Genomic DNA, 24,395 nt, shown 5'->3' with positions numbered 1-24,395 from the left:
CAGAGAATAAGTATTTCACACCTTAGTCTCTTTTTCTTTTAGACAGTTCTCCTCCACTAATCTTTAGCATTTCCCTTCTTGATCACCCCCACCCAAATATAATACACAGCATGGCAGGGGAAGGGGAGGACATCAACATTAGCTGAAGACATCCTGATGATCAGCATGCATTTAGTTGCTGCCTTTTTCAATTATTATCTTACTTAATCCTCAAATTCTATTAACTATTTTTTTAATGTTTGTTTATTTATTTTGAGGGGGAGGGAGGGGCAGAGAGAGAGGGAAACAGAGAATCCCAAGCAGCCTCTGCAGGGCTCAAACTCATGAACTGCGAGATCATGACCTGAGCCCAAATCAAGAGCCAGCTGCTTAACCAACTGGGCAACCCAGGTGCCCCTCTATTAAATAGTCTTATATAGGAGACTTTCAACCCTTTGCCCATAGTCACATGGCTAGAAACTGGCAGGAGTGGAATTTGAACTCAGCACTTCATTATTTCCTCCTTTTTGGATCCTTCCCCATCCCCATGATGTTTTCTCCTTCCTTTAACTCTCTCTTCCCATTTCTTTACAGTTTCTTTCCAGGAGACAAGAAGGTTGCCATCTTCCCTTCCATAGTATTTTTTGAGAGCCTCAGACAGAGCCCCCAGCCTGAAAAATACCATCTCCACTAACCTGAAATGGAAACCGAAGCATCATTTTTAGAAATGGCCCCTAGGTGTCTTAAAAACTTTTTATTCCTTAAACATTTCCTATTAAAATACGAAGACCCCATAAAGGAGTGACTTCTGAAGCCTTTATAAACTAATATAATCTATTTCCAACAGTAATCCCTTCTAGAAAAAAAAATCCTATAGAAATGAAATAAGGAGTTTGCAATATGGAATGGGGTTAGAACAAGCAGGGTTCGTGGAGGGGGAATAAAGAGAAAGTGAATGAGAACCAGAGGCAAATTTTACCTATTTCATTGTTTCCTACATAGCACTATATTGTCATCAGCATCCACATAAGCCAATAAGACTTTGGCTCCTCCAATGGTCTTAATCATAAAAGGATTTCTGGATGCATTGATGCACAGTGCTTGAGACCACAGCCTTGCAACTCAAGATTTCCTGAATTCGAATCTCAGTGTTCTCAGGGCCTCTCCTCCCCTATTTTATGAGCACTATTCTCCTCAGAACATTACTTAACCCCTCGTTACCTTGAGTTTCTCATCTTGCAAACAGAGATGATCACCAATTTGATAGATGTCGGAGATAACGTCCACGAAGGACTTAGTAGAATGGCTGCCCCACTGAAAATCCTTTATAAAAGTTATGACCATGAGGTTGTGATAATTGACTTTTTCATATCAACTTTAACTACCCATGAATATTTCTCATGTTTCACAAAGGCTCATTGGGTTCTGCAAACCACTTCTGACCTGCCGTCTCTATCCACCTCCAGCTCTGGGATGAGATTTATTGACCTCTGGGGAGTGTCGGTTCTGCTAGGCAACTTTTTAAATGTCTATTTTCTTGCTAGCATCTGAAAATGAAGAAAGAAGTTGCATTTTTATTTTTATTTTTTAACGTTTATTTATTTTTGAGACAGAGAGAGACAGAGCATGAATGCGGGAGGGTCAGAGAGAGAGAGGGAGACACAGAATCCGAAACAGGCTCCAGGCTCTGAGCTGTCAGCACAGAGCCCAACGGAGGACTTGAACTCACAAACCGCGAGATCATGACCTGAGCCCAAGTCGGCCGCTTAACCACTGAGCCACCCAGGCGCCCCAGAAGTTGCATTTTTAAATTTGTGTTGGCCTCAGTTTCACATAGAATAAAATGTTTTATGCTCCCAACGACAATTAACTATGGCCACAGTTTGGGCAGAACACAAACCATCTACTCCGGTGCGCTCATTGTTCTATGAAGAACAACAACAAAAACCCTATTCTCTTTTAATATGATTTGCCCCCCCTTGGCACACATTAGACACTCTGGATGAAATCGAAGAGCTTATTTTATATTCCCTGTTGGCGGTGCCCCAGCTTTCTGAACACTGGTACGAACCTGAGCCTTTCAGAATCATGGACCCATCGACTAAAAAGTACGGTGGCTCACGCACTCTGAAAACAACTTCAGCTTAGACTGGCAGAATTATTTCAACCAAAAGGACTGTCCTTTTCTAGGTTATTTGTCACGAAACCACTTAATCAGCTTTTTTTTTTTTTTTGCCTTTATGCCATGGTTATAGGGTAATGCAAAAGGAAGATTTTCACATTTTACTTTGCTAGAACATAATCTTTGCTAGCTTTTAGTGTCCTCCTACACACTTAACAGATTGTGGTTTATCTCTCAGAGAAGCATACATCCTACCCTTTAGCTCTCTAAGGGAAAGAAACTCACTGTGAATTAATAGAAAATAAGCCCAATTCCTTACCTACGCATCAGGTGTCACAAAGCACAAAGCTTTATTGAGCCAAGGGGAAAAAAAAATCCTGTCATGAACAGGATAATTGCTTCCATGTTTAACACCTCCAAAAAGGACACAAATAGCTAAAAGGAGGTTATTTTAAAACCATATTAAATCATTCTAGTAGAAAACCTCAAACTTGTAAAGTGCTAGAAAAAGTGAAAACTAAATATCATTTGCCTTTGGGAGTCCCTTTCACTCATGCGGGGAGAGTGAAAGGTCCCTCCACGCCATTCTGGAAGGGGAAAGATGGCATCAGCCATGTGGGAGGAAGTTAACTGGGCTTTTGTACAGCAAGGTTGTGGTTGAGGTGAGTTTAAAGGACTTGTGTTTACCAAAAACTCTTCTTTTGGAGAAACTGAAGAGTGCTTCAGTTTGACACCACAAAGGGCACACACAGGACATCGAAAAGGTCCTGGGTCTCCCCCTTCCTCCATCTCGCTTTTTCCACCTGCCCAGCTTGACGCCTCTGAAATTACTGTCCTCCAGGACCTCAATTTCATCACTTTTTTCCCCCTTAAAACCACCTCCTATGCCCCCTGGTCTCCATGTCAATAGATCTTTTGTTTTTACTACCAGAAGACAATATCTCTTAGTTGAGATGTGTTTTCCATCTACCATCTACTTGGCTCTGTTTTCACTGAATTTTTTCTTTTTTTTTTAATTTTTTTTTAAATATTTATTTTTGAGAGACACAGTGACAGAGTGAGAGCAGGGGAGGGGCAGAGAGAGAGGGAGACACAGAATCCAAAGCAGGCTCCAGGCTCTGGGCTATTAGCACAGAGCCCAACATGGGGCTTGAACTCACAAACTGTGAGATCATGACCTGAGCTGAAGCCGGACGCTTAACTGACTGAGCCACCCAGGTGCCCCAGATGAATTTCTATACTCAGTGGCAGATTGGGAGGAATTTGATTCCTAAAGAATTGTGGGTTATAATTCAAATAATGCAGAGGTTTGGGGGTACCATTTAGTCCAAATTAGTGACTCAACCATCCCAGTGATTTCAAGACTCAGCTATGCTTGTAGTTTAGGGAGACACACGGAAGAAAGAGCTTGGAAGATCCAGTCTCCTTAGAACACCCAAACTAACAACTTGCATCACATGGACAGCCTAGCTCTTCTCTCAGAGTTTGGCAAGTCACAAACATAACTACAGTCCTCATCCCTTTGCGTGAAAAAATTCGTCTCTCCCTTCCAGATTCTCCCATGGAACTAACAGACTTTGAAACAGGCAAAAGTACACTTAATGATGTAGCTTTCAAATATCCACTAAGAAAAGAGTATAATGGGAGTTTTACAGCAATTCTCAGGGTCTAAAATGGTGCTCGAGATTCAGTAGGCTTTCTATAAATGTTTGTTCAATTGATAAGAAAGAATCCAGTCTGTCAGTTACATATCCTGCTGGGAAAAGTCCCTATTGGGAGCCGCATGGCTAAATGTGTGATTAAGTACATGTGTTAACAGGGCAGAATTCTCACCAGCTAACTAGCCCCTCATCAAAAGCATTGCTTACAGGTTTGTAACAGTCTTTAACATGTGAATTGGGGCGTGTGTGTGTGTGTGTGTGTGTAATGATTACTTTCTTCAGTTAAGCCTATGCAAGGGCACTTCTTATGGCAATGCCTGTACATTGACTTACCTCACAATATCTGCAGTTTTAGCTTTTGGATAAAAAGCAAATGAAGAATTAAATTTTGCTCTCCTAAGATCATAGATCTTTACTCTCCAAACAGGGACAGAGTGCAAATGTCATCTTTATATACACAACACTAGAATATACACACACTCATATACATGTACACACATATACTGCATACGCTTAAGGCAATAGATGCTTCTTCTGCTCCCTGATCCCTGCCATCCCCACATGATATCAGAGAGACTCTGGACTCTAGATGTGTCAAGCTGGAGCTTCTGGGAACACAGCCACAACAACTGCAGTAGGCTGAGGCTTTGTGGCTCTCTGCAGAAAGAAAAAGCTTTGGTCTTACTATGGTGACTAGTTTTTCCATTCTGTAGCAAACAGGTGACTAGAATTCAGGCTGATGATAGCTCCTGGTAATTCCTGGAAAGAACAAGGGTATGAAGAGTGGCTTGTATTCTTATTATGATCAGCAGAGCCCTATACTCTGCCACTCCACAGGGCCCTGCTAAAATATTCTTGTGGAAGTCACCAGTGATCCATTTACCAAACTGCACACTTACTGTTCCACTTTCTTTTAATACAGACTTCTGAACCTTCCCATAACAAAGGTTGCTTGTCATTTACTAAATCTATTTCTTCTTCCTCCTAGGTACCTGGCTAGACTACATTTCCCAGCTTCCATTGCAGCTGGGTGGGGCTGAGAGATTAGGTTCCTTCCTGGAGAAGTGTGGCGCTCTATTCTCAGGCCTGGTGTTATGCTGGAGGGGGTTTGTCTCCTCCCTTTGCTCCTCCAAGCTCTTGTCCTCTCCTGGTTGTCTGGTAAGGGGATCTATTCTCAAGGTGACCCAAAAAAAGTAAGGATAAAAATGTTAGGTTGCATCAACCTGGGTTCCTGAGTAACTTCTTGGAGCAGAACATTACCTCAACTTGAGTGCACGCAAACATACACACACACACACACACACACACACTGAACTGGACTTTTACAAAAAGCAATGAACTTCTTGTATGGAGCCACTGCATAGGATCCTGTGTGTTATGCATCCTGTTATCACAATAACTATCCCCGATTTCTTAATTTATTTTTTCTTTTGCCTCCACAACACCACTCTCTCCAATCTTCCTTCTATCTCTCTGACCTTTCTTCTAATTTTTTAAACTGCCCAACCCATAAACTGAGGAATTTCCCGTGGGACCTGTCACTTTCCTCTTCTCGCTTCACAGGTTTTTCTGGAATGGCTCTTTCTTGCCCACAGCCTTACCTACCATCAGTCTGTTGATGGTCTGCAAATCTATTTCTATCTCTTATTCCCCCAAATCACCAGCTTCCCCCTGAACACTTTCTAATCATACGTGTTCTCCTTAGCCAACTCCCCCAAGCCCTCGACTTTAGGGCAACTTTCTTCTCTCCAAGCTCCACCCCTATCCAATCACTCAGACTCATTCAGTACCCTTCAGAAATGCCTCACATAATGCCCTCCTCCACCTCTGCAGTTATTCTCTCCATCTCTACTTCTCACTGCCTTAGATCTGACTCCATCATTTCTCCATCTCTGCAACAAGTTTCTGAATGTCTCTCTACTGCCTGTTTCTTCAGCCAGATTACCATAACCTTCATCAGAATTACTGAATAGTACACACACACACACACACACACACACACCTACCTTTCCTGGGTCTCTATTGCCATCGTAAATAATAACAATCGTATCTATCATTTAAGGAATGCTTCCTATGTGCCAGGTCCTGTGCTAAAATGCTCCATATTAATATTTATCTCCTTTAATTCTCTGGGAAATTAAGGTGGACACTGTTATCCTCATCTTACAAATGAAAACCACTGAAGAAGCATAAGTAACTCACAGTCACAAAGTTATTAAGTAATGGAGCTCAAATTCAAATACGGTATAGTCTGATCCAATACGTATGGTTTACTGCCACGTAAAACTACTTCCAAATTACACTCATCTTGTTAGTATGGTACGTGAGGCCCTTCAAAATCCAGCCCAAACCAACCTCTTCACATACATCTTGGCTCCTTACATTCTAAGAACTAGACCTTTGAACTTGCTACTGTTCCTCAAATGCTTTGCCCTTTCAACACTAAAATCACTTGTCCAGGATGGTGGTTGGCATAAGGCAGATATCCAAATTATGTTAGTTTCCCTCTTCCACTTTTTCATGGCTCCTACCTAGATAACATTCTGTTTCTTCCACCTGTAATTTTCTTTCCTCTTCTGTGCCCAGCATATTCTGAATCATTTTTCAAAAGTCAATTGAAATATTTCCTCCTCCCCTGTCAAGCTTTCCAGACTCTTCCTAGGAAGACAGTTTTTTGCACCTCTTTGCTTCCCTAGCATAACTTTGATGCCCTCGTTGTAGTTTTTAGCCCTTATATTGCAATAAATCTTTTTATAAGTCTATCCCCTACTATTCATCTACTGCAAACTCACTAGGGCCAGGGAAAGTCTTACTCAACTCTGAATTTACAGCCCTAGGCTACATAAAAAGCCCTCAAAATCCAATTGTTGAATGAATAGTATTTCAACATGTTCTTATTCTTTAATTAGCTCTCCCAAAATAGAATTCTAGACCTTATCTAGAACTATTATTTTACAGACTTGAAAGTTGAAAGAGGAATATGCTATGCTAAATGTTGTGAAATCACTTAAAAATGGTTTAGAGCTAGGCTAATCAATATGGTAGCCACTAGCCACGTGTGGCTCTTAAGCACTTGGAATATGGTAAATGTGAATTGAGATGTCCTGTAAATATAAAATACGCACAGGGTTTCAAACATTTAACTTTTTAAAAAAGAATGTGAAATATTACATTAGTAATCTATTTTTATTACATACTTAAGGTGTATTGTAACTATATCAGATTAAATAGAATATATTATTAAAAGTAATTTATTTTTTGCATTCCTGAAGTGACTACTAGAAAATTTTTAAATTACACACGTGGCTTGCATTACATTTCTGATGGACTATGCCAGCTTAGAGTTTATAATTTTACAAACATGATGTGATTTGAGAAGGAAAACACTGACCTGGGGAGTTAGGGAAACTTTCTTTCTCTTTCTCCCCCAAAGTCACATTCAAAAGGAAGGAAGGAAGGAAGGAAGGAAGGAAGGAAGGAAGGAAGGAAGGAAAGAAAGAAAGAAAGAAAGAAAGAAAGAAAGAAAGAAAGAAAGACGGAAGGAAGGAAGGAAGGAAGGAAGGAAGGAAGGAAGGAAGGAAGGAAAAGTAAGTTTTATTTTAACCAACAAACAGCTCCATCAGCCAGTTAATATATATGACTACACATTTGGGGGATTAAGAAATCATTATCTTTTCAACTTAATATAACAACTAGTTATTCAGTCTCCTTTATATGGCAAAAATTACATAACTGTTAATCAAACACCAAGATGTCCCTGGCTGTGCCTAGAATTTAATACAGATAGCAAAAAAATATTAAATAACAGCTAATACACTAGAACTGTCTGAGGAAAGGCTTTATCCGATAGAATTCAGAATGAGAAAAGACTTCTATTTTATTAAGTTTATAATGTTTCTGATGTTTAAGAGATGCTATCTCAAATTCTTATTGAAGAGAGCTAGAGAAGAAAGAGGAGATACAGAAAAGAAAAGGAATGGAAGAGAAGAGGAAAAGAGAGGAGAAGAAAGAGAAGAATGATTGAAAAGGAAAAAAGTTCAGAGTCCACACTCTCCATTTATAATGATCATGAAAGTTCATTTTTTATTAGGATGGAGACCTTTCTACCACATTTGGCTCCACAGTTCCTAGAGGTCCTCTGGCCAGTTATTGCCCCGCTCTGACAATCCTAACCAAACAGTGGAAGACAAGCTTTGGGAATTTTGATATTTGGTAAGTTCAATCCTCAGTACTAATAAGGTCCGTATTGTAATTATGTTCCGTGGTTAAGTTTTAAATTTCTTAGTGAACACAAAGAATTACAGAATTGTCATTGCTATTTAAATGAGGTTCATTCTATAGTAATTATAATAATATCAGTGGTCTTATTATTATGAAAATAAAATGTCAGGGAAACGTGATTGTTATTTACTATTTCCTATAAAGGTAATGATAATTAGTAGCATGGTATAGTCCAAAAAGTACTGGTCAGAACATTCAGAGATTTGGGGTTTTGTCAGCCCAGGCCTGTTTTTTTCCCCTCACCTCAGAATCAGGTAATAAAAATGATCTACCTCACTCAACTCCTAGATTTCTCGCAAAATGTATTATTTCATTTTTATGTTTTTACGATAAAGGAGGAGATTGTTTTTAAATATACTCCAGAGTCGAGGAGAGGGGAAGATGGCGGTGTAGGAGGACGCTGGGCTCACCGCGCGCCCTGCTGATCACTTAGATTCCACCTACACCTGCCTAAAGAACCCAGAAAACCGCCAGAGGATTAGCAGAACGGAGTCTCCGGAGCCAAGCGCAGACGAGAGGCCCACGGAAGAGGGTAGGAAGGGCGGCGAGGCGGTGGGTGCTCCACGGACTGGCGGGAGGGAGCCGGGGCGGAGGGGCGGCTCGCCGACCAAGCAGAGCCCCCGAGTCTGGCTGGCAAAAGCGGAGGGGCCGGACGGACTGTGTTCCGACATCAAGCGCGACTTAGCGTCTGGGAGGTCATAAGTTAACAGCTCTGCTCAGAAAGCGGGAAGGCTGGAGGACAAAGGGAGGGAGAGCTGCTGAGCCCCCGGAGGACAGAGCTCAGTTTGGTGGGGAACAAAGGCGCTCGCCAGCGCCATCTCCCCCGCCCATTCCCCCAGCCAAAATCCCAAAGGGAACCAGTTCCTGCCAGGGAACTTGCTCGCTCCGCGCAAACACCCAACTCTGTGCTTCTGCGGAGCCAAACCTCCGGCAGCGGATCTGACTCCCTCCCGCTGCCACGGGGCCCCTCCTGAAGTGGATCACCTAAGGAGAAGCGAGCTAAGCCTGCCCCTCCTGCCCCCGTGCACCTTGCCTACCCACCCCAGCTAATACGCCAGATCCCCAGCACCACAAGCCTGGCAGTGTGCAAGTAGCCCAGACGGGCCATGCCACCCCACAGTGAATCCCGCCCCTAGGAGAGGGGAAGAGAAGGCACACACCAGTCTGACTGTGGCCCTAGCGGTGGGCTGGGGGCAGACATCAGGTCTGACTGCAGCTCCACTCACCAACTCCATTTATACACCACAGCACGGGGGAAGTGCCCTGCAGGTCCTCACCACTCCAGGGACTATCCAAAATGACCAAACAGAAGAATTCCCCTCAGAAGAATCTCCAGGAAATAACAACAGCTAATGAACTGATCAAAAAGGATTTAAATAATATAACAGAAAGTGAATTTAGAATAATAGTCATAAAATTAATCGCTGGGCTTGAAAACAGTATAGAGGACAGCAGAAAATCTCTTGCTACAGAGATCAAGGGACTAAGGAACAGTCACGAGGAGCTGAAAAACGCTTTAAACGAAATGCAAAACAAAATGGAAACCACGACGGCTCGGATTGAAGAGGCAGAGGAGAGAATAGGGGAACTAGAAGATAAAGTTATGGAAAAAGAGGAAGCTGAGAGAAAGAGATATAAAAAAAAAATCCAGGAGTATGAGGGAAAAATTAGAGAACTAAGTGATACACTAAAAAGAAATAATATACGCATAATTGGTATCCCAGAGGAGGAAGAGAGAGGGAAAGGTGCTGAAGGGGTACTTGAAGAAATTATAGCTGAGAACTTCCCTGAATTGGGGAAGGAAAAAGGCATTGAAATCCAAGAGGCACAGAGAACTCCCTTCAGAGGTAACTTGAATCGATCTTCTGCACGACATATCATAGTGAAACTGGCAAAATACAAGGATAAAGAGAAAATTCTGAAAGCAGCAAGGGATAAACGTGCCCTCACATATAAAGGGAGACCTATAAGACTTGTGACTGATCTCTCTTTTGAAACTTGGCAGGCCAGAAAGGATTGGCACGATATCTTCAGTGTGCTAAACAGAAAAAATATGCAGCTGGGAATCCTTTATCCAGCAAGTCTGTCATTTAGAATAGGAGAGATAAAGGTCTTCCTAAACAAACAAAAACTGAAGGAATTTGTCACCACTAAACCAGCCCTACAAGAGATCCTAAGGGGGATCCTGTGAGACAAAGTACCAGAGACATCACTACAAGCATAAAACATACAGACATCACAATGACTCTAAACCTGTATCTTTCTATAATAACACTGAATGTAGATGGACTAAATGCGCCAACCAAAAGACACAGGGTATCAGAATGGATAAAAAATCAAGACCCATCTATTTGGTGTCTACAAGAGACTCATTTTAGATCTGAGGACACCTTTAGATTGAGAGTGAGGGGATGGAGAACTATTTATCATGCTACTGGAAGCCAAAAGAAAGCTGGAGTAGCCATACTTATATCAGACAAACTAGACTTTAAATTAAAGGCTGTAACAAGAGATGAAGAAGGGTATTATATAATAATTACAGGGTCTATCCATCAGGAAGAGCTAACAATTATAAATGTCTATGCGCTGAATACCGGAGCCCCCAAATATATAAAACAATTACTCATAAACATAAGCAACCTTATTGGTAAGAATGTGGTAGTTGCAGGGGACTTTAACACCCCACTTACAGAAATGGATAGATCATCTAGACACACGGTCAATAAAGAAACAAGGGCCCTGAATGATACATTGGATCAGATGGACTTGACAGATATATTTAGAACTCTGCATCCCAAAGCAACAGAATATACTTTCTTCTCAAGTGCACATGGAACATTCTCCAAGATAGATCATATACTGGGTCACAAAACAGCCCTTCGTAAGTTTACAAGAATTGAAATTATACCATGCATACTTTCAGACCACAATGCTATGAAGCTTGAAATCAACCACAGGAAAAAGTCTGGAAAACCTCCAAAAGCATGGAGGTTAAAGAACACCCTACTAATGAATGAGTGGGTCAACCAGGCAATTAGAGAAGAAATTAAAAAATATATGGAAACAAACGAAAATGAAAATACAACAATCCAAATGCTTTGGGACACAGCGAAGGCAGTCCTGAGAGGAAAATACATTGCAATCCAGGCCTATCTCAAGAAACAAGAAAAATCCCAAATACAAAATCTAACAGCACACCTAAAGGAAATAGAAGCAGAACAGCAAAGGCAGCCTAAACCCAGCAGAAGAAGAGAAATAATAAAGATCAGAGCAGAAATAAACAATATAGAATCTAAAAAAACTGTAGAGCAGATCAACGAAACCAAGAGTTGGTTTTTTGAAAAAATAAACAAAATTGACAAACCTCTAGCCAGGCTTCTCAAAAAGAAAAGGGAGATGACTCAAATAGATAAAATCATGAATGAAAATGGAATTATTACAACCAATCCCTCAGAGATACAAACAATTATCAGGGAATACTATGAAAAATTATATGCCAACAAATTGGACAACCTGGAAGAAATGGACAAATTCCTAAACACCCACACTCTTCCAAAACTCAATCAGGAGGAAATAGAAAGCTTGAACAGACCCATAACCAGCGAAGACATTGAATCGGTTATCAAAAATCTCCCAACAAATGAGTCCAGGACCAGATGGCTTCCCAGGGGAGTTCTACCAGACGTTTAAAGCAGAGATAATACCTATCCTTCTCAAGCTATTCCAAGAAATAGAAAGGGAAGGAAAACTTCCAGACTCATTCTATGAAGCCAGTATGACTTTGATTCCTAAACCAGACAGAGACCCAGTAAAAAAAGAGAACTACAGGCCAATATCCCTGATGAATATGGATGCAAAAATTCTCAATAAGATACTAGTAAATCGAATTCAACGGCATATAAAAAGAATTATTCACCATGATCAAGTGGGATTCATTCCTGGGATGCAGGGCTGGTTCAACATTCGCAAATCGATCAACGTGATACATCACATTAACAAAAAAAAAGAGAAGAACCATATGATCCTGTCAATTGATGCAGAAAAGGCCTTTGACAAAATCCAGCACCCTTTCTTAATAAAAACCCTTGAGAAAGTCGGGATAGAAGGAACATACTTAAACATCATCAAAGCCATTTATGAAAAGCCCACAGCTAACATCATCCTCAACGGGGAAAAACTGAGAGCTTTTTCCCTGAGATCAGGAACACGACAGGGATGACCACTCTCACCGCTGTTGTTTAACATAGTGCTGGAAGTTCTAGCATCAGCAATCAGACAACAAAAGGAAATCAAAGGCATCAAAATTGGCAAAGATGAAGTCAAGCTTTCGCTTTTTGCAGATGACATGATATTATACATGGAAAACCCGATAGACTCCACCAGAAGTCTGCTAGAACTGATACATGAATTCAGCAAAGTTGCAGGATACAAAATCAATGTACAGAAATCAGTTGCATTCTTATACACTAACAATGAAGCAACAGAAAGACAAATAAAGAAACTGATCCCATTCACAATTGCACCAAGAAGCATAAAATACCTAGGAATAAATCTAACCAAAGATGTAAAAGATATGTATGCTGAAAACTATAGAAAGCTTATGAAGGTAATTGAAGAAGATTTAAAGAAATGGAAAGACATTCCCTGCTCATGGATTGGAAGAATAAATATTGTCAAAATGTCAATACTACCCAAAGCTATCTACACATTCAATGCAATCCCAATCAAAATTGCACCAGCATTCTTCTTGAAACTAGAACAAGCAATCCTAAAATTCATATGGAACCACAAAAGGCCCCGAAGAGCCAAAGTAATTTTGAAGAAGAAGACCAAAGCGGGAGGCATCACAATCCCAGACTTTAGCCTCTACTACAAAGCTGTCATCATCAAGACAGCATGGTATTGGCACAAAAACAGACACATAGACCAATGGAATAGAATAGAAACCCCAGAACTAGACCCACAAACGTATGGCCAACTCATCTTTGACAAAGCAGGAAAGAACATCCAATGGAAAAAAGACAGTCTCTTTAACAAATGGTGCTGGGAGAACTGGACAGCAACATGCAGAAGGTTGAAACTAGACCACTTTCTCACACCATTCACAAAAATAAACTCAAAATGGATAAAGGACCTGAATGTGAGACAGGAAACCATCAAAACCTTAGAGGAGAAAGCAGGAAAAGACCTCTCTGACCTCAGCCGTAGCAATCTCTTACTCGGCACATCCCCAAAGGCAAGGGAATTAAAAGCAAAAATGAACTACTGGCACCTTATGAAGATAAAAAGCTTCTGCACAGCAAAGGAAACAACCAACAAAACTAAAAGGCAACCAATGGAATGGGAAAAGATATTTGCAAATGACATATCAGACAAAGGGCTAGTATCCAAAATCTGTAAAGAGCTCACCAAACTCCACACCCGAAAAACAAATAACCCAGTGAAGAAATGGGCAGAAAACATGAATAGACACTTCTCTAAAGAAGACATCCGGATGGCCAACAGGCACATGAAAAGATGTTCAACGTCGCTCCTTATCAGGGAAATACAAATCAAAACCACACTCAGATATCACCTCATGCCAGTCAGAGTGGCCAAAATGAACACATCAGGAGACTATAGATGCTGGAGAGGATGTGGAGAAATGGGAACCCTCTTGCACTGTTGGTGGGAATGCAAATTGGTGCAGCTGCTCTGGAAAGCAGTGTGCAGGTTCCTCAGAAGATTAAAAATAGACCTACCCTATGACCCAGCAATAGCAATGCTAGGAATTTATCCAAGGGATACAGGAGTGCTGATGCATAGGGCCACTTGTACCCCAATGTTTATAGCAGCACTCTCAACAATAGCCAAATTATGGAAAGAGCCTAAATGTCCATCAACTGATGAATGGATAAAGAAATTGTGGTTTATATACACAATGGAATACTACGTGGCAATGAGAAAAAATGAAATATGGCCTTTTGTAGCAACATGGATGGAACTGGAGAGTGTGATGCTAAGTGAAATAAGCCATACAGAGAAAGACAGATAAAACAGATACCATATGGTTTCACTCTTATGTGGATCCTGAGAAACTTAACAGAAACCCATGGGGGAGGGGAAGAAAAAAAAAAAAAAAAGAGGTTAGATTGGGAGAGAGCCAAAGCATAAGAGACTGTTAAAAACTGAGAACAAACTGAGGGTTGATGGGGGGGTGGGAGGGAGGGGAGGGTGGGTGATGGGTATTGAGGAGGGCACCTTTTGGGATGAGCACTGGGTGTTGTATGGAAACCAATTTGACAGTAAATTTCATATATTAAAAAAATAAATAAATAAATAAAATATAAAAAGAAAAAAAAGAAAAAGAAAACCAAAACAGGAGGCATCACAATCCCAGAATGAATAAATAAATAAATAAATATACTCCAGAGTCACAGTGCTCATTCCCATCTCAGATTTAAATGCCTTCAAAATCCTCAACAGTTTTCCTCGATATTAATAAACGGAATTGTTTGGAAGAAAAAAATATTGAAATTGCTATTGTAGAATCAAAGCATGAAAAATATTTTCTTACCACTCCTCATCTGTTCCACCTCACAGAAGTGCGTTCCAGTGGGAGTGTGAATAAATGCATGGACATGCTTAACTCCATTCTGAAAATTAAGAACAAAAAATCGTTTCCGGTAAAATTTCAGCATATGTCATAAAGCCAATTTCTTTAATTAAACCGAAAGCACAAATAACTGAGCAAACCTTTTCAAGACGCTTCCAGGGGACTTCTTCCACGTAGACTTGAGCTCGGATGACATGGTCAAAAGAGGAAAGGAAATGCTCACAGATGCTCATTGCAAAAGTTTCTATGCTTTTGATCTGTAAAGTGAAACAAAATGCTAGTGATCAGAAATACCTGCCCCATTTAAAAATAGTTTGTAAATATCCACGGAGTTCTCTTTCCTGTTCAAATCCTTTTCAGAATCAGGTAAATATACATTTTGAAAGAACCATGAGACATGAATTGGTCCTTATCCCAAATTTTCATATGGTCTCCTAAATGTAGTTAATACAGCACCATTACTGGGGTGAGACTACCCTGTTTTTAAAAGAAACCTGTTTTTCAGGAAGAAATGTGTCAATCAATGGATGAGCACAAGAAAACTTAACATTTAGATTCTCCTTTCGGTGAGCTCAGTCATCACCCACGCCAACGACAATACTATGGTGGACTCCAAAACATTCTGGTGTCTCTATGAGGTTGCCAAATGGGGCTCCCAGTTTCCCAGGGGAAAACATTAACACAGGGCCACTTCTGCTTCCTTGCTTTGCAAACAGACCTTCGATTGACTATCCCTCACTCCCACCCCCATGAAGCAGCTCCCTACTTCCACACAAATTCTTCATAATAATCTCTAGACAATGTGTTATGGTCTTAGCAGAGTCTACAGATGATTTATGGCTTGCCTAAGGTGGACTATTTGTACAGGTTTCCCCAGGATAGTTCTGTTTTATGCCTGTTGTCCCAGAATAATTATTTAGCATCTTATTTCACTCTCAGAAGTGTCCTAGTTTGGAAAACAAAAATACTAACTCAAAAAGATATATGCACCCCCATGTTCATTGCAGCATTATTTGCAATGACCAAAATATGGAAACAACTTAAGTATCCTGTCAGTGGATAAATGCATAAAGAAAATGTAATATATATTGGTAATATACATAATGGTGTATATATTTATTTATATGGTGTGTGTGTGTGTATATATATATATATATATAGTGTGTGTGTGCGTGTGTGTGTATATATATATATATAATGTATATTCATCTAAAAAGGAGTGAATCTTGACACTTGTGGTAACACAGATCATAGATGAACTTTGATGGGATTATGCTAAGAGAAATAAGTCAGGAAAAGACGAACACCATATGTTCTCACTTATATGTGGAATCTAAACAAAACAAAAACAAACAAACAAAATCAAGTTCATAGATACAGAGAACCGATTGGTGGTTGCCAGGAGAGAAGAGATAGGCAAAGTGGGTGAAGGGAGTCAAAACAAACTTCCAGTTATAAAATTAGTAATCATGGGGATGTAATATACAAGACAGGAAATACAGTTAATAATACTAATACTGTATTATGTATTTGAAAGTAGCTAAGAGACAACTCTTAAAATTTCTGATGACAAGAAATAAAAATTTATTTCACCATATACACAAATATCAAACCATCATGTTGTGCACCTGAAATATAAAGTTGTATGCCAATTATATCTCAATTTAAAAAAACAAAAGAAAAAAAAGTGCCACCTTGTTTTAGATAAGAAATTATATGGTCACTCTATCTACAATGAATGAATTTGAATTGTCTTTAAGATCCAGGTCCATTCCTTCACTTTTCTGCATCTCTCACATAGTACAGGAAATATGGGAATCTGTGTTACCTGGCCCTCTTTTGTAGTGCAGTACCGTAGCCTATTTTCAATTTATTTTTTTAAGAGAGCAATGCCTTTTTCTATAGCCATGTTTGTGCATGCTGGGCCACTCTGAATAGCAAGAAAAAGGTTCGGGGTGGAGCTAGGCCTTGCAGAAATTATATTTCAATTAGTTGGTTCATTTTATGCATTCTGAGTGTGGATTTCATGCAAAAGCATGAGAAAAGAAACTTTCTAGTCTACATTTCTTGTCTTTTTAGACTTCTTTGCAAAAAGAAAAATCATCTTGAGTTTCCCAGAAATCTGCTGGAGGTCCGACACAGCTTCCCTCACACTTAAACTAGAAGTTGAAGTGCTAAAATATCAGATACTATCAGCTCCAAGACTCTCTTGAAGAATACAGCTACCAACATATATGGATACTAAGTGGTCATGCAGTTGAGAACATTAGGAAGCCATTAAAAATTGGACCAATAGATTTCAAAATATATCTTCTACTCAAGATTTTCTTCTATAGTAACGCCAGGAAGAGAAATGGTACTTTCTTCTACAAATGTACACCATTCTAAAAGAAAAAAAAAAAAAATAGGTAACAGGAATCAAAGAAATGCATGACAAAAAATGTGTAAAAATTCTATTCTGAAATCCTCCCAGGGCTTTGATTTGCCAATGATCCTAATTAAGAGAGAACATGTAAATTTGTCAGATAGGATTCTCTTCCTAAAAGATGTAGTAAGTTGAGAACCAAAAAAAGCAAAGAAATGAGATTAAGAGGGGAAAAAAAGAAAAAAGCTTTTCTGTAAGACTGAGAATTTTAGAATCCAAAAGAAAAAGAATTAGTGGCCTAAATGTAAAAATAGGGTTAGAAAGTAAAAGGAACTTGGGGCGCCTGGGTGGCTCAGTCGGTTGGGCGGCCGACTTCGGCTCAGGTCATGATCTCACGGTCAGTGAGTTCGAGCACCGCGTCGGGCTCTGTGCTGACAGCTCAGAGCCTGGAGCCTGTTTCGGATTCTGCGTCTCCCTCTCTCTGACCCTCCCCCGTTCATGCTCTGTCTCTCTCTGTCTCAAAAATAAATAAACGTTAAAAATTAAAAAAAAAAAAAAAAGAGAAAGAAAGTAAAGGGAACTTGCAGTAAGCAAGCGATATACTCGTGTTATAGTTTAGTGAATTCTGCATCAAGATAGGTAACAACATAGGGGTGCCTGGGTGGCTCAGTCGGTTAAGTGTCTGGCTTCGGCTCAGGTCATAATCTTGTTTGGTGAGTTCGAGCCCCACATTGGTCTCTGTGCCGACAGCTCAGAGTCTGGAGCCTGCTTCAGATTCCGTGCCTCCCTCTCTCTCTGTTCCGCCCCTACACGCACTCTGTCTCTCTCTCTCTCAAAAATAAATAAACATTAAAAAAAAATTTTTTTAAAGACAGGCAGCATCTAAGAATGATACATACCCCTTTAAATTTTGCCAAGACGTGAACTGTGTTCTTGATGGTGTCTGTGGGGATGATGTCTGAATTATCTCCATGCAGATAATCTTTTTTGGAACTCAGAGTAAGTTGCACCGAAGTTGCCACCTCTTTAATGCTGTGATATTTCCCATCTCGCTGAATATGGAGAACTTTTACCATATCCTTCCCATAGCCGGTTCGGACAAACTCCACCTCCTCATTCTGCAATGAAAAAACACTGTCATTGTATTGAAGAAAGATACATGAAAACAAAAAGTCACCTGCAAGTTCTTCAAGCCTTGATTTAATCGTATAATTATAAAAGGTGAGAGTTAAGAGTATTCATGAAAGCAAGACCCTATCCTACCTTTGAAGAAAAACGGGAACTTTTATGGAGAAAAGAGAATTGCAAGAAACATATGAATATATATCAAACTCTCCTGAAGACAGACAGGTAGATGGCTTTCTTGATAATATTAAGTAATAATAATAATAGTAACAGTATCTCCTGGACCAAACTATTTACTCTGTTTTATTTAATAACTGCTAACTCAATCCTTGGAACAGCTCTGAACTAATATTGTTCCCATTTCACAGAGGGAGAACCTGAGGTTCAGAGTGTAAGTGACTAGCTCTACTTCACACAGCGAGTAAAGGATAGAGCCGACAATTCATACTCAGATCCGTGGGCTCCAAAGTTTATTCTCCTAACCACTATGCAGACTGCCATTCTTCTACAAAAATGTGTGACTATGTTAACTGAAAATAATTATATCCTGTTTTTTTTTATACAGAGTGATATTCTGGAGAAAATGCCCTATGATCGCTAAAAAAAATTTGAAAATTGCTTCCCCTTCTTGCTGCCGGGAAGAAGAGTAATTAGTGACAGGGTCCAGATTCCCTTCAGGAGTGCAGAGCCAGGCCATCTGGCTGCAGGAAAAGCTATGCTTTTAGCAAACAGACACTTAATAAAAGCCTGGTGATTGACTTATTAGTGCCCTTATTTGGAGCTGGCGCTCTCACGAGCAAATACATCCATCTCCACTGCTAGGATTCATAAGATTTGTCCCTGGGCTTTACTGGTGTTTGAAAGAAGAGGCAAGCATCAAAATTGAACATTAAGATGATAATGCCAGAAAGTGACAAAAAGAAAAGTAAATGAAAAACAACATGCAGTGAGAGTCTGGGGAGGGTCACAAAGAAGGAACCTCACCTGCTAGTTGCTCATAGGCTACCTAAAAATTTGTTTACATAAAGCATCACCAGATCCTCTGGGAGGAGTTGTAAAATACTAGCCAACATCAGAAATTATTGTTATGTTCTTAAGCAAAGTGGGAGATATGGGAGGTTGTCTTCAGTCTTGGGGACACAGCATTCCTGGTAAGGCATGCTGCTGATTTAAGGGACAACTCTTGGAAAGGCCCCTTAAAAGCCTCTGACCCAATTTTGGAGGGACTCATCTTCTAGGAAAGGATCAATGAGAAAACCCAAAGAGCAGACTTAGAGGATCTTAATAAGAGCTATAACACTGATGGGGAAAGAGTCACTGCTTGTGGTTGCAGGGGCTTTGGAATCAGACCACGTTCAAACTCTATCTTGCCATCTACAGCTTTGTGGCTTGCAACAAATAATTTGTTGGCCCTGAGTCCTTAGTTTCCCCAGCTGTACAAATGGAGATAACCACCCCTACTTGTAGGAGTTGCTGGTGAAAGGGCTGACTCGGTTCCTAGTACCTAGCTGCAGTGAGGTCAACCCCAGCAAAAGTGGCCACGTCAGGCCTGGCTGTGGGCACAGCCCCAGCAGAGACAGTAGATGGGACTTTGAGTAAAGGCACCGGTTTTTAGAGTAGAGAGCACTGTTGGCAGCAGTCAGAGGAAGACTGTGACGTGTCTTTTGAGCCACAAGGAATTCCACCTGGGGGAGGAAGGCACTTGGCTGGCTGGGGGCCCCTGGATGGCATGAACGAGGATCCAGAACCAAAGGTCTCCGAGATTGTCCATCAGCCCTGGGATACACATGAATATTACTTCTCAGTCCTATCCACTGCCATTAAACACCTAAGCTATGGTAGCTCGGTCTGTGAAAGCAAGTGGTTCCTGCATGGCACATAGATTCAGGGGCACCTGGGTGGCTCTGACGGTTGAGCGCCTGAGTGTGAATCAGGTCATGATCTCACGGTTTGTGAGTTCGAGCCCTACATAGGGCTCACTGCTGTCAGTACAGAGCCAATTCGAATCCTCTCTTCCCTTCCCCTGCTGGCTCTCTCTCTCTCAAAAACAAATAAGCATTTTTTTTTTTTAAAGAAAGATTCAGTGACAGCCACCCTTCAGATCCCTAACTTTGCTCTCATCTTGCCACAGCCTGTTTCAAACTCTGCTTCAGCTATCCCGAGCTGATTGTACTTGCCCAGGCTCGGCAGCCTTTCTCTGCCTGTAGGCTTTGAATATGCTATTCCTTCTTTCCTGAACACCCTTTCTCTTCCTTCTGCCCAACTACCGACCTCTTCTGTCACCTGCCTAACTTCTTCTGGTCATCCTTCAGGTCTCAGATGCCACTTCTCCCGCGGGGAATCAGCCAGCCCTTCAAGGTCTGGTGCCCCTTCTGTATGCCCTGGAAATACTGTTATCGCCTTATCACAGTCTTTATCATATTATATTGCAATTGCCTCATCATGTGTTTGATTTGTCCAAAAATGGGAAATTATGAAAGCAGGAACAATTCTCAGTTGTCACGGCAACCCCAGTGCTCAGCACAGTGCCTAGAACACAAATAGGTGCTTAATAAACGCGTTGCGAACGAATGAATGGTGCACCCCCACCTCCACCTCTTGCGTGGTGACACGGAATAGTTCATGAAAACACCCAAAAGATTTCAATACAGGAATTGCCACTTCAACTCAATCCCCAATCAGGAAGTTCCTCTTCTGGGGAAAGCGGGGAAGGCGCCATCTGCCGTCTGATCACCACGGCCTGGAGATCACAGGCACAGCCGACTGGAGAACAAAGGCCCAGGAAGGACCAAACTGGGTGTAGAGAGAGTCAGCCATGCGGCACAAAGTGCTCACCCTGCTTAACAAGACAGAGCACTCCGCACAGCGCAGCCCTCCCGGAGTTTCTGCACGAGGCGCGCAGGAGAGGTCAGCACTCCTCAGCAAGCTCCTGACCGGAGCAGAGCTTGAGTCGTTACACTTGCTGGGTAGTAAGTCAGAAGAAAAAGGACGTCACCATGAGGATGGAGCAGAAGGGAACAAGAACGGTGTGGGACGCCCGGAAGTCTCTTGGTAGGACCCGACAGAACAGATAACGGTCCAGACCAGAAATGAGGCTGTCCCCCCAGTAAGACTCCCCCCAGTTCTGTAGTCCAAGAAATCAGAAGTAGGTGCCAGAACTCTGTCCTGTATAAAGCACAGTATGGTGCAGAGATCCATGTGCATGATAGCTGCACAATGAGATACCATGAAAGGTCGCTCTCATCTGGAGGGTTGGCAGGTGGCTGAGAGGGTAGGCTCTGGGCTCTGGAATGAGGCAGCACAGGTGTGAGTGAGTCTTTGTTCTGCCACCTATTAGCTCTGTGCTTGGAGGTCAATGCCTCCATCTATAAAATGGGTATAAGAGTAGTGCCCACTCTCAGGATTGCTGTGAGGATAACATGAGGAAAAAGAAAAAGCACTCAGAAAAGTGCCTGACAAATAGTAAGTGTTTAATAAATGTTAGCCGTCATTATCATTGATAAATAACAACTAGATGTCGAATTTTGCATCAAAGGGTCCTTCCAATCACTGTTGGAGAGAAATCCCCAGGTTACACACCAATCCAGAAAGACTGCTGCTAGTATAAGGCGTCCTTCTGCCTTCATACTTCGGTTGTCCTTCTTTGGGCTTGTGTGGCTTCAGGAAACAAAGTCGCAAAAGGAAACTCAATTTCCCAGAGTAAAACTCTGGATAGAACATCAGAAGGAATACATCTTTACCAGGCTCTATAAAAGAAAACTCCCTTTTTCTTAGACATGTCTTGAAAGATAAGGGGATTGAAATCATTACTTATCTGCAAGTAAGACTGGAGAGAACTCTCAGAGATTTTAAATTAATCTTATTTTTCACTTCTGTAATGAGCTAGTGAGTGTTCTCTTATTTGCAGGCCATGGTGAAAGTGCTAGTGGTTATCGCTACAGGACGAGAGGTTCTTAGCCAGGAATCTGTTAACTTCTAGAAGGTCCAGTGGATAGGTTTGAGGTGGAAAATATTAAGGAAGATTTTTTAAAAAAATTTTTTTGTAAGTTCAAATTTTATTTTTTTAAGTTTATTTTTATTATTTATTTTGTGAAAGCGAGTAGGGGAGCGGCAGAGAGAGAAAGGGAGAGAGAACCCCAAGCAGGTTCCGCACTGTCAGCACCGAGCCCCACGCGAACCGTGAGATCATGACCTGAGCTGAAATCAACAGTCGAACACCTGACCGACTGGGCCACCCAAGTACCCCATGTAAATTTAAATTTTAAAATGACTAGCATTTTCTCTTAAGTCTTTGAAGAGCTTCTGTAAGCCTCGTGTCTTCCCTCCATAATGGAGAGAAATGTACAGCTATTTAGGTCCTGTCACACAGGCATAAAAATCAACTCCGTTGCAGCGTGTCCGGATGGAAGAACTGTGCAGGGAGACAAGCCTCTCTCTCTGTCTTTGGAATGTGCTGGAGAAGTTCTTCCAATTCTGTGCCCAGGCTTTTCCTTTGCCTGACGTTTTCTTGGGCATTCATGAACAAAAAGATTTCAGAGAAAGATGCTGAACTAATGTGAGAAAAAGAAACACTCATCCGAACCATTTTAATATCTCTTTGGTGGATCTTAACAATACATAAGGATAAGAACAATAACGGTGAATCATAACCTTAGAAGCAGCTGGTATTTTTTTGGCTGCCTCGGATCTACTCGATGTCAGATGGAAAAATATTGATATCTAGCAGAAAATGTCATGTTGCTTTAAGCTGCAGAATGGCTTATTTTTGCTAGCAAGGGGGTATGACTCTAAAAGGATTTGTCAAGCAGATGCTTCAGAAACAGTCAAACAAGTCATATGCATAATTATGGTAGAAAGAAGGTGACCTGTTACCTAATGAAGAATCCATTTACAGGTGCTTAGTTATTTTCATACTTCTGCCTATTACAAAGGAAGAGAAACTCATCACTAAATGTCAGAGGCAATGCTAATTTTCTCGCCGGCCTCTCCACAGCACCAATAGCCTTAGGGCTGGGAACTGAACCAGGGAAACCCCTCAGGAGCCTCTCGGATTGGGGGCAGGAAATTCCATAGCAAAGAAGTGATGGAGACCTCCAAGAATGCAGTTGGAAGAAAATTTTACTGAAATGCACACATTGAAAGAGAATCTCTTTCCAAATGTGTAAGTCTTGAAAATAAAAACAACCATTTAGTGAGGGTTTCATATATGTCAGGAACTTTGCGTATATTATTCCCTCTAGTCCTTTGTAAGAACCCTGTGAAGTGGATATTTTGATCCAAGTTTGACCGCGGGAGGTATGAGGGTTAGGTGTCCTGCCAAGGTCACGCTGTTACTAGGTGACAGAGGTAGGAAAGGAGAGCCCAGTCCATTTGCTTCCAAATGACACGCTCTTTCCCACTACAAGCAGCGTCCCTATACCCCCTTGATGGTTAGCCCACTCTTTAGAGAAAGAAGGGAACCATTCTGATCCCAACAGAAGGAGAGAAATGGCCATGTTACTGCAGAAACTTGAATTCTTATGCCATTTTTTAAATTCCACTCATTGGAATCTGAATTATCTTATCTGCTCCACACACACACACACACACACACACACACACAACAAACAAACAAAAACCCCTGCAATTTAAGAGGAAGAACGCTATTTTAAAAGAAACTAAGTCAGAGATGGTAAGTGAGCTGCTCAAAGCCACATAGCTAACAGGCAGGCTCATACAGTGGAAAAAGAGCCCTTCTGAGACTGAAGAGCCTTATTCTGCTTACTGTGTACCAGGCTGAACTTACCCAATGCCCAGAGGTACCCACTGCCCAAACCACCACTTTTTCTGGAACTTTAGTCATTTGTTAAAATTACAGGGGAATTCTAAGCTCACATGGACTCCGTGGGTATGGCAAGGCTGTTCACATTGCAAAGCACAGGGAGAATGAAAGGCTGACTGCCCTTCGGGGCAGAATGAAAATTCAGCTTTGTGTCTTCAATAACAAGATGCTACCTTTGAGTCAAACACTGACTTTTATCTGGGTAAGGACTACTGCAAACATGAGCGATATAAGTTTATTTGTGGTCTTTAAAACCACATCGCCAAAGGACCCTTTTTAGTCCATCTGCAAAGATAAAGAAATAACTGTGTCACAGAAGAAAAGGAAACAAGGTGGGAAGAATGAGCATTCAATAAGCATTAGTCATGTGCCACAGGCTATGCACACAGTATCTCACTGAATCCTGAGAGCGTATGCTATGAAAGTACAGATCATGAGCCACCTTT

General features: G+C 41.1%; 1 protein-coding gene across 2 annotated transcripts in view; it reads right to left on the bottom strand.

Moving 5' to 3' along the window:
• The window catches only part of LOC131504475 (uricase), an 83,316-nt gene that overhangs the window by 9,631 nt on the left and 49,290 nt on the right, over positions 1 to 24,395 (bottom strand). For both annotated transcript variants that reach the window (XM_058716805.1, XM_058716804.1), the window contains exons 2-4: positions 17,903 to 18,121; positions 14,779 to 14,895; positions 14,600 to 14,678 (exon numbers count right to left, since the gene is read on the bottom strand). In XM_058716805.1, the coding sequence (XP_058572788.1) occupies positions 14,600 to 14,678; positions 14,779 to 14,895; positions 17,903 to 18,121 (415 nt within the window). The remainder of the gene's footprint in view (positions 1 to 14,599; positions 14,679 to 14,778; positions 14,896 to 17,902; positions 18,122 to 24,395) is intronic.

This window comes from Neofelis nebulosa, chromosome 2 (genome assembly GCF_028018385.1).
Source record: "Neofelis nebulosa isolate mNeoNeb1 chromosome 2, mNeoNeb1.pri, whole genome shotgun sequence".
Lineage (NCBI taxonomy): Eukaryota > Metazoa > Chordata > Mammalia > Carnivora > Felidae > Neofelis > Neofelis nebulosa.
Note: the sequence above shows the minus strand (reverse complement) of the source record. Positions and strands in the feature narration are given on the sequence as shown.